The sequence below is a fragment of the Pipra filicauda genome, unplaced genomic scaffold, assembly GCF_003945595.2.
Source record: "Pipra filicauda isolate LSUMZ 115617 unplaced genomic scaffold, ASM394559v2 scaffold595_size249610_pilon, whole genome shotgun sequence".
NCBI classification, from domain to species: domain Eukaryota; kingdom Metazoa; phylum Chordata; class Aves; order Passeriformes; family Pipridae; genus Pipra; species Pipra filicauda.
In genome coordinates this window covers 3,275-12,481 of record NW_024104748.1, presented here as the reverse complement: position 1 = coordinate 12,481, position 9,207 = coordinate 3,275, and the positions used below count along the sequence as shown (strand labels likewise).

At 45.9% G+C, this 9,207-nt stretch overlaps 1 protein-coding gene across 1 annotated transcript; it reads left to right on the top strand.

Moving 5' to 3' along the window:
* The first annotated feature begins 857 nt into the window (after positions 1-857).
* Positions 858-7,416, top strand: DDX20 (DEAD-box helicase 20). Its single transcript, XM_027725761.2, has 11 exons — positions 858-1,063; positions 1,152-1,246; positions 1,395-1,563; positions 2,267-2,381; positions 2,464-2,606; positions 3,064-3,202; positions 3,401-3,459; positions 4,139-4,221; positions 5,080-5,185; positions 5,273-5,374; positions 6,019-7,416. The coding sequence occupies exons 1-11, from the start codon at positions 874-876 to the stop codon at positions 7,212-7,214; spliced, it is 2,397 nt and encodes a 798-aa protein (XP_027581562.2). The 5' UTR covers positions 858-873; the 3' UTR covers positions 7,215-7,416.
* The last annotated feature ends 1,791 nt before the right edge of the window (positions 7,417-9,207 follow it).

Below are 9,207 nucleotides of genomic sequence, written 5' to 3'. Positions count from 1 at the left end.
TCCCCCATCAGGAACATAAACACGAGGAATTTCAAAGGCGTGACCAAGCCTGTGATGCACCAAAAGCCATTAAAATTCATTTTTAGGCTGCCTGGCACTGTAAGAAGAATGACACAGTGTATGTGCTTGGACAGTAGAAGCCACTGTGGAGATTTTTTTCAAATCCTGTTGCAATGAATGGAAGCTACAATAACGGAAGCTACAACCACTAAAATAAAAGTTGATATTCATCAGAACGAAAGCTGATATTCATAAAACTCACCCACGATTTAAAATAAGTGGCCTGCAGAGGGTAGTAAGTAACGCACATAAGAGATTTACACTTTTGGCCTGGCCATTTGTGGTGTAATGAGTGTTTTAAGGTCGCTCAAAAGCAAGGGGGGTGATGCACCACCACACCAGTGAGTACCACGCTATTAATTTTTGTAGCGTCCTGGCTTTTAGAGCTTGTTTCCGTGTGCTGTACAGCTGTGTTCTCTCCTCAGGGAAGCGGCCATGGCTCCGAGTCTGCCAGAGCTCAAGGAGCGCTCGGACAACGCTTTGAGACACGGGGTGGGATTTTGGGGGCATCATGTGCACGGCCACGAGTTGGACGGGATGATGCATGTGCATCCCTTCCAGTTCAGGATATTCTGTGATTATGAGTGTGTTCGGACGGGATAGTTTGCACGTATTGAGGACATTCTGCGATTAAACCAAACCCTTGCTCGCTCTGAGGCGGCGCCGCCATTTCCCTCCCCCCGCCCTTCCCCTGCCGGAGCCCGCGCGCCGCGCGGCGCCCCCTGGCGGCGCTGGGCGGGGTATCGGGACGAAGCGCGGGATTAAGACACATCTCGCGATATTTCCCCCTCCGCCGTTTCCCCCCCCCCCAAGATGGCGGCGCCCACGGAGCCGCCGCCTCAGGGCCGGTTCCGCACCCGGGACGTGCTGGTGCCCGGCGGCCCCTCCGATTTCGGGTCTCTCCTGCTGTCTCCGCCGGTGCTGGCGGGGCTGGAGGCGGCCGGCTTCCTCCGGCCGTCGCCGGTGCAGCTGAAGGCCATCCCGCTGGGGCGCTGCGGGCTGGGTGAGCGGGCGGGCAGGCGGGCGCGGGGCTGGGGGCACCCCGAGGCACCCCGGGGGGCTCCCCTGACCTTTGTGGGGGCTCTTTGCAGATCTCATCGTTCAGGCCAAGTCCGGCACCGGCAAAACATGCGTGTTCGCCACCATCGCCCTGGACGCGGTGCTGCTGGAGAGCCCCGCCACGCAGGTGAGCCCCCGGTTCGCTTTGCAACAGAAAATCCCTCTTTTTGTGGGGGAAAAAGGGCGTTGAAGCCCTTGAGGCACAGCGGTGTAAATCGGGCTTTTGTTGTCAGAGCCATCCTGCGGCTCTCACGTTTAATCCTCGCCCCTCGCAGATCCTGGTCCTGGCGCCCACCAGGGAGATCGCGGTGCAGATCCACGCCGTCATCACGACGATCGCGATAAAAATGGAAGGCCTGGAATGCCACGTGTTCATCGGGGGGACCCCGCTGAGCCAGGACAAGAGCAGGCTGAAGAAGTGCCACATCGCTGTTGGCTCCCCAGGTAGGGATGGGCTTCGTTGTGATTCAGGTCCTGTGTGGTCCTTCACAGGACGTAACTGGAGCTCTTGATACCCGGGTGGGGTTTTTTTTTTGTTGTTATTAATATTGCACAACCTCAAAAGGCTGTGCCAGAGGCATTGAGACGAGCTCTTTTTAGTGAGAAGGTATTTTTAATGAGAGGTTTGGCAGGCTGAGAATTGCAGCCTGGAGAAAAGAAGGTGGTGTGGAGACCTCACAGCACCTTCCAGTGTCTGAAGGGGCTCCAAGGAAACTGGAGAGGGGACTCTGCACCAGGAACTGGAGTGACAGGGCAAGGATTATTGGGTTCAAACTGAAAGACTGGAAGTTTAGGTTGGATGTTGGGGAAGAAATCCTTCTCTGTGAGGGTGGGGAGGCCCTGGCACAGGTTGCCCAGAGAAGCTGTGGCTGCCCCATCCCTGGAAGTGTCCAGAGACAGGTTGGACAGGGCTTGGAGCAACCTGGGCTAGTGGAAGATGTCCCTGCCCATGGCAGGGATTTGAACTGGGTGATCTTTAAGGTCCTTCCCATCCCAAACCATTTTGTTTTATGTCTCTGTGATTATCCCAAATATGCCTTTTTTTAAGTCTTACTGAAATAAATTTAAAAAACCATTAAAAGTTCATCCTTAGAACCTTTCAGTTCATAACTTTTGAAGTTCTTTTTCCTCTTTTCCTCCTGTGCAGGTCGAATCAAACAGCTCATAGAGCTGGACTACCTGAACACAGCCAGTATCAGGCTCTTCATCCTGGATGAGGCAGACAAGCTCCTGGAGGAAGGCAGCTTCCAGGAGCAAATCAAGTAAGAAAAACCACTCATCTCATGCATTTCTCAGTAGATTAGATGCATTTTTGTTAATCATTCCCACTTTTATGTCTCCCAGCTGGATTTACTCCTCACTCCCAGCCAATAAGCAGATGTTGGCTGTGTCAGCGACTTACCCCGAGTCCTTGGCTCGTGCTCTGACCAGGTACATGAGGGAGCCAACCTTTGTGAGGCTGAACCCCACTGATCCAAGCCTCCTTGGTGAGTGAACATCCAATTATAGTGATATTGCTGCCAATAGATTAGGAGGAATATACTAAAACCAAAATATGTACCTTTAAAAGTCATGGTTTTTCATAATTTCGCTCCACACCTGAGTTGTTTAGTTATAAAATATTGATTCCCAGTGAACCTTCTAGTAGAAGGTGTCCACTAGACCATGGAATGAGATGATCATTAATGTCCTTTCCCACCCAAACCATCCTGTGATTCTGTGTATTTAAAACACCAGTGACAAATGTAACTCTCTGGGGTTTTTATCCATTCAAAAAATATTTCAGCTTTTTAAGAAAAGCCTCTCTCCTGGAGGTTCTTATTTGGCCACATGTGTGTGTTTGAATTGGAATTTTTTTCCTTTGCCTGCAGTGACAAAGTTGACATAGCACTGTACATGTTTTTCTGGCAACCCTTAATCTGTTCTTTTGGTTTCTTTCCTCAGGGCTGAAGCAGTACTACAAAATTGTGAATTCCCATCCACTTCCACACAAAACATTTGAGGAAAAAACCCAGCACTTGCAGGAATTGTTCAGCAAGATTCCATTCAATCAAGCCTTAGTCTTCTCAAATTTGCACAGCAGGTGATAAATTTGAAATAAAATCTGTAAAAAGCAGTGGTTGTAATGTCCAGTCAGGGATAAATTTATGGATAAATTTATGGATATGGATAAGTTTGAGACCTGTAAGGTCTCAGAGCACTCTGCAACTTTCAGATCTGAAATACAGCCTGAAGAATGCAGTTTTATTCCCAGTTTTCCTTGTGTTCTGTGTTCCATCAGGGCTCAACATCTGGCTGAAATCCTGACATCCAGAGGCTTCCCTGCTGAGTGCATTTCAGGTGAGTCCATTCACAACTTCTAATGAACCTGTTCTATTGAAATTGTGCATAAATATAACCTAAAATAGGAAAATTAATCTTAAATCTTGGTTTGCATGGCCTCTGATTAAATAACTGAGAATAGCATTTGAATCTTCGTAAGTCTCTTGAGACTTAATCAGTGTAAAAATTAATTAACATTTAACTTTCTTGTTTTTACAGTTGTTTGAGAGCCATTTTTATGAATGCATTTGCTTGTTTGCAAAGAAAGTTGACTGACATTTGCAGGTTGAAGCTGGGTTTCTTTGGGATGCAGGTGTTGAATTTAAATCTTTATTTCAGTAATCTATAAAAGCTGAAAGCTGGCACCTGCTGCTTTTTAGAAACCTTGAATTTTTACTTCAACTTCCATGGCTTAGGTGTTTAAAATCCATCTAAAATCAGTGCTGTTTAAGTGGGTTAAGCATCTGCATAATTGGCTCCTATTGAAAATCAATAGAATTATTTTTGTAATGAATTATCTTATTTTTCAAGTTTTGTTTGTTCCTTGTTTACTCATTTCAAACTGATATTTGAAGAGGTTTTTCCTCAACCTTATTTTTGATCTCATCCACAAGTTTTACAAACCAGTGTTTTTTTAGATTTTTGAGGGGCATAAAGCTGCAAGAATGTACTTTATTTCTAATTTTTATCTTTCCAGGCAACATGAATCAAAACCAACGACTCGATGCTATGGCCAAATTAAAGCAATTCCACTGTCGAGTCCTGATCTCCACAGACTTGGTGAGTTTTTACTGCTCTTGAACAAGCTTTGGACAGGTTTTTTTTCAAATTTACTGCCTGCTGTGCACATGGTGCAGCATGCAGGAGTATTGCACATAAAGTTATTCAGAGAATTAGATTTGACTTGGAATTGAGCATAAATGTGCTGATCAAGCACTGCGAGACTGTGTGACTTATTTTCACTGGGAACTTAAAAATTGCCTCCTATTCCTCATCTGGTTGGGATGAGATGATCTTTTAAGATCTCATCCAACACAAACCAGTCTGTGATTTGGTTCATAAATTAATTTATGTGTTGCTTTGTTGATGCTTTAAAGTTCAAGGGACTTTAGAATTGTTTCCTTTGCATGGGAGCTGTGGGGAGGAATAGTTTGTTTCTCTGGTGCCACAGTGACATTGCAAACAGCTGAACAGAGCAGTGGTTATGTTTGGGACACTCAGCTTCTCTTTGTTAAGGAATTTTGTTCTTTGGCTGATGGTTTGAGGTGCTGCCATGAGAAGATGTCTCTGTGTTGTCAGCTTGGACTTTTTGATGCTGGGGGGGGGGAAAAAATAATCCTGGCTTGTATTTGATAAGTGGAAGGTAGAAGAAAAATGATTCCTAGTTTTCATGTCCCAAAGCAACGTGCCTGTTTTACCTGTAATGCTGTAAAATGGTTGGAAGATGGTAGGTGCTTTATGGTGTGTTATAACAATTCAAAGTTCTCATCTGAGTTGGTGGGAGTAACTCCAGGAGGGTTGAACCAGGTGGCCCCACTGTGGTCCCTTCCAGCCTCACCCTGTGATCCTGTGTTCATTTAAAGCTCTGTTCAGCACATTCACTTCTCACTCCCCTTCTCTCCTTCCCATTTTCTCCAGACATCCCGTGGAATTGATGCTGAGAAAGTGAACCTGGTTGTCAACCTGGATGTCCCTGTGGACTGGGAGACCTACATGCATCGGATTGGCAGGGCTGGGCGCTTTGGTGAGAGCCAAATCCATGGATTTGTGGAGCTTTCCCTTGCTTTGCTGGCTCTGTTTGGTGATTAATTAATTCTTTTGTGTGTCACAGGCACTCTGGGTTTGTCTGTGACCTACTGCTGCCGTGGGGAGGAGGAGAACACGATGATGAAAATTGCTCAGAAGTGTAATCTGCAGCTCCTCCCTCTGCCAGGTGTGCTCTGGGCTTGGGATGCAGCTGGGATTTGGTTGTTTTGTGCTATTCAGAGCTTCAGGCAAGTCCACAGGGAGCTGATATGTGGCTTCTCTGCTGGAGCTGCATTACTTTTAGGCCAGGTTTGTCATACTCTCTGCTGCTGACTCCTTGTGGAGCTGCTGCAGTTGTGTGGAGCAGTAAAAATGGACTGAGTGCTCAGGGAGAGGAGCTCTGCATCCAGCTGTGCTTAAGCAACCACATAACTACCTGGATTTCCATAAATCTGGTATTAAACCTTGCTCAAGTGTGAAGATACAGCAGTGCAAGAAAGGAGTAATTAAAACAGCAGATTTGCTTCCCTTGCTTTGCCAGAAGCTGTTCTGCTGAAAGGGAGGATTTGCCTTCTTGTCTAAGTTCAAAATAAGTGAAGAATAGATGACAAGGAATGCAGTGCTGTTTGTCCTCATCAGCCTCATGATGCCTTCCATGAAGGAAATGTTCTGGCTCCTTGAGCTCTTCCAAGAATTGAAGGAGTTGGTTTGTAGCCATAATTTAATATTTTACTGTGCAGTTTTGCAGAGCTTTGTTTGGGTACTCATTCAAGTTCTAGTGGGAAGGATAGACTTAAAATTAACTGCCTGCTTGTTTCCCTTTCTGTGCAGAGCCAATACCTCCTGGAATGATGGATCAGTTTGAAGAGGGGGAGGTGGAAGTTAAACCTGCTGTACTTCCAGGACCTTTGGTGAATTGTGACACTGTGTGTCTTAAACCAGAGGAACCAGTGCTGCAGCCTGTCCAGAATGGTTTTCCAGAGGCACCTCAGCCTCTCTCCAGTCTTCCAAGGGATAATTCTGCTGCAGAAAGGCCAAAAAAGTCTCAGAAGCAAAAGCAGATAAAAAAGTGCACAAATCCTGCAAATAAAAATAGTAGAACCCCCCGAACTCCCAGTTGTCACACAGAGCAGAGGAATCAAGTGAAAACTGTCTCCAGGACAGATGGACATGACAACACTCAGGCTCCAGATGAGGAGGCCTTAAAAAAAAACCTTCCCAAAATTCCATGCTTGTCTTCCTTCAAAAACCAGCTCAACAATCCCTGGAGCTTCTCAGATTTTGTTGAGGACTATGAGTATTTCATGAAAGAAGGGTCTGAGAGACAGGTGGAAATTTTGAGGAGCTATTCAGGCCCAGGAGAGCAACGTGAGCTCCCCAGGAACGGGGATGTGGAGTGGGAAGAGATGGGACATCACACAGAGACAGCAGCAAACGGTGACATTTCTGGTGACAGTGATGGTTCAGACACTTCCAGGGATTCCTTTAGTAGTAGGGAGGATAATTCATGCTTTGAAGCATTTTCCAGGGCTTCCTCTAATGGCAGGGAGAGCAACTCATGCTTTGAAGCATTTTCCAGGGCTTCCTCTAATAGTAGGGAGAACAACTCATGCTTTGAAGGATTTTCAGACACACAGGAGAGAAATGCTGTCCCCAAAAGGCATCAGGGTCGTTCAGGCTTCTGTCCTACACTAGAGAAGCCTCAGGAGCCATCCCAGGTCCCAAAGCAAAAGGAAGTGAAAAAGAAAGTTCTGAAACAAAATGCTAAACAAAAGAAAAGCCACAACCATCAATTCTCGAGTTCTTCCCCGAGGAAAACTGAAGAGGACTGGACCTGCAGCTCCTGGGATGATGCTCCATCTGAGGACTGGAGTTATGAGGACTATTGGAAATGTTATAATGAAGCTTGGCAGAGCTACTATGCAGCAGTGTCTCACTACAGGGAGAGTTACAGGCAGTTCAGCTGGATGAGGGCCTACCACATCAACTCTGTGTATCTCCAGGAGCTCCTGAAAAGTGGGGATTGATGCCCTGATGCTGCTGGTTGGGACCAGCAATGGATATGATCCATGAACACTTTGCTGGTCTGAAGGACGTTGACAGACAGACATTGTTGGGGATTGAAGAAAAATGTTGTCTTTTTGTAAGCAGCTGTGTTTTGGTAAATGTTTTACACGAGTTCAGTGATGGTGTTACAAGTTGGTAATAAAAGGAAAAGAAAGGCAGTTGGATGCTGTGTTGGAATCTTTACAATCCAGAGTAAACAAAGGATGATCAAAGGCAGCCATGTACATTTTAGAAATGTCACTAAGGAGAAAACACAAACTAATCCCAGTTGTATTTCATGGAGTCCCAGAATGGTTTGGGTTGGAAGGGACCTTAAAGCTCATCTCATTCCAACCCCTGCTGTGGGCAGGGACACCTTCCACTAGCCCAGGTTGCTCTGACCTGGCCTTGGCCACTTCCAGGGATCCAGGGGCAGCCACAGCTTCTCTGGGCAACCTGTGCCAGGGCCTCCCCACCCTCTTGCTTGACTTGTCTTCCCTGTGATTTTGGGTGAAGAGGAATTCCCTGTAACTCCATAGCCTGTCTGTAGTTGGTGATCATTCCACGTTCCATAATTCTCTTGGTAAACACCAGGCACTGATTATATCCTGGTTAAGTGAGGGAGTGAACATGCATCTCAATGCCTGTATTGCTAATTTAAATCCAGTTAATTACCACTGTATAAATAACATTCTCTAGCAAGGTGTGCAGCCCAAGGATGGTTTAATTATGGAGAGAACGTGCAGCAATCGTAATTGTTCTGTCCCTCTGGGTGCAACAATATCAAACTTGCCACACTTACAGGAAAGCTTTAATTAGAACTGAAATTACCTATTAGTGCTAAAACTAATTGATATTTCCTGTTTAACTTGCAGTGCCTTGTATGGAGCTGTCCTGAAGCAGGAAAAGATGGGAGTGCTGGCTGGCTTAGGGTGCTGACCCTGGGCTGACTCTGCACTGCTTTTGAAACTTCATCTTTTAGCTTTTAGAATGTTTGGGATCATCAGACATTTTCTTCAGCAACTTCCCTTGATTTCTCAGTGTTCCAATGTTCCCCAGAGCACCTCCAGTCTACCTTTGGTTGTTTTCTTCTCCTTGTGCAGACTTAGGCTGGAATTTTCTTAGCAGTGCATCCTACCTATGAACTGCCCTTCCCAGGGGACTTGCTGCTTTAAATTGGTGCTCTGGGGGTCTCCAGGGCTGTTGGATTGTTCACCTTCAGCCACTCTTATTTTTAGAAACACACAGTTTTCCCTCAGCTCACACAAACCTGAGTGTTCCTGTAACCTTTACAAAATTCCCTGTGCAAATCCTGTGCTGTCCCCGGTCTTTCTGACCTTTTTTTGTGGAGTGGTGGGTCTAAACTTTAACCTGTGTGATCCAGACTCGTTTTTCAGCGTGCAGGAGGTTTCTAACACTGATTTAGCTCAGGAATGGTGTGGGAATGCAGCCCAGGGTGGGCTCTGGGGCTGTTCTGGGCTGGTGTGAGAGCAGCTCACTGGGGCACTGAGGGCTCCTAGTGGGACTCAGCCTTTACTACAAGAGAGGAAAGTGTGTGTAAGCTGTTAGGAGTCACTTAATAAGAGTTTTTAATTTCTGCTTAAATAATTTTGTAGATTTTAGTGATGCCTCCAAATGCTTTTTTTCTGGCAGCTCTCCTTGTTTTAGGATCAGCTTGTTCTGACTACGTCTGCAACACAGAATGCAAGACTGTCCTAAACAACTGAGGCTGCCTTTGAAAAGAAAGGCATAATACATGCTCTTATTAATTATTAATATTCATAGATCTTGTTAGAAGTATTTTTCTTTACCTTTTTCCTGCCTTACTCCCTTTGCATCACAAATTACACCAGGGAGGGGTTTCACCTCGATTTTGTTTGCAGAGTTTGATGATTTTGTCTCCAAGACGAATTTTTTTTGCAACCCTAAACATCCAAAAGGAGGGGTTTCACTTCAGTGTCTGCGTTATTGCTC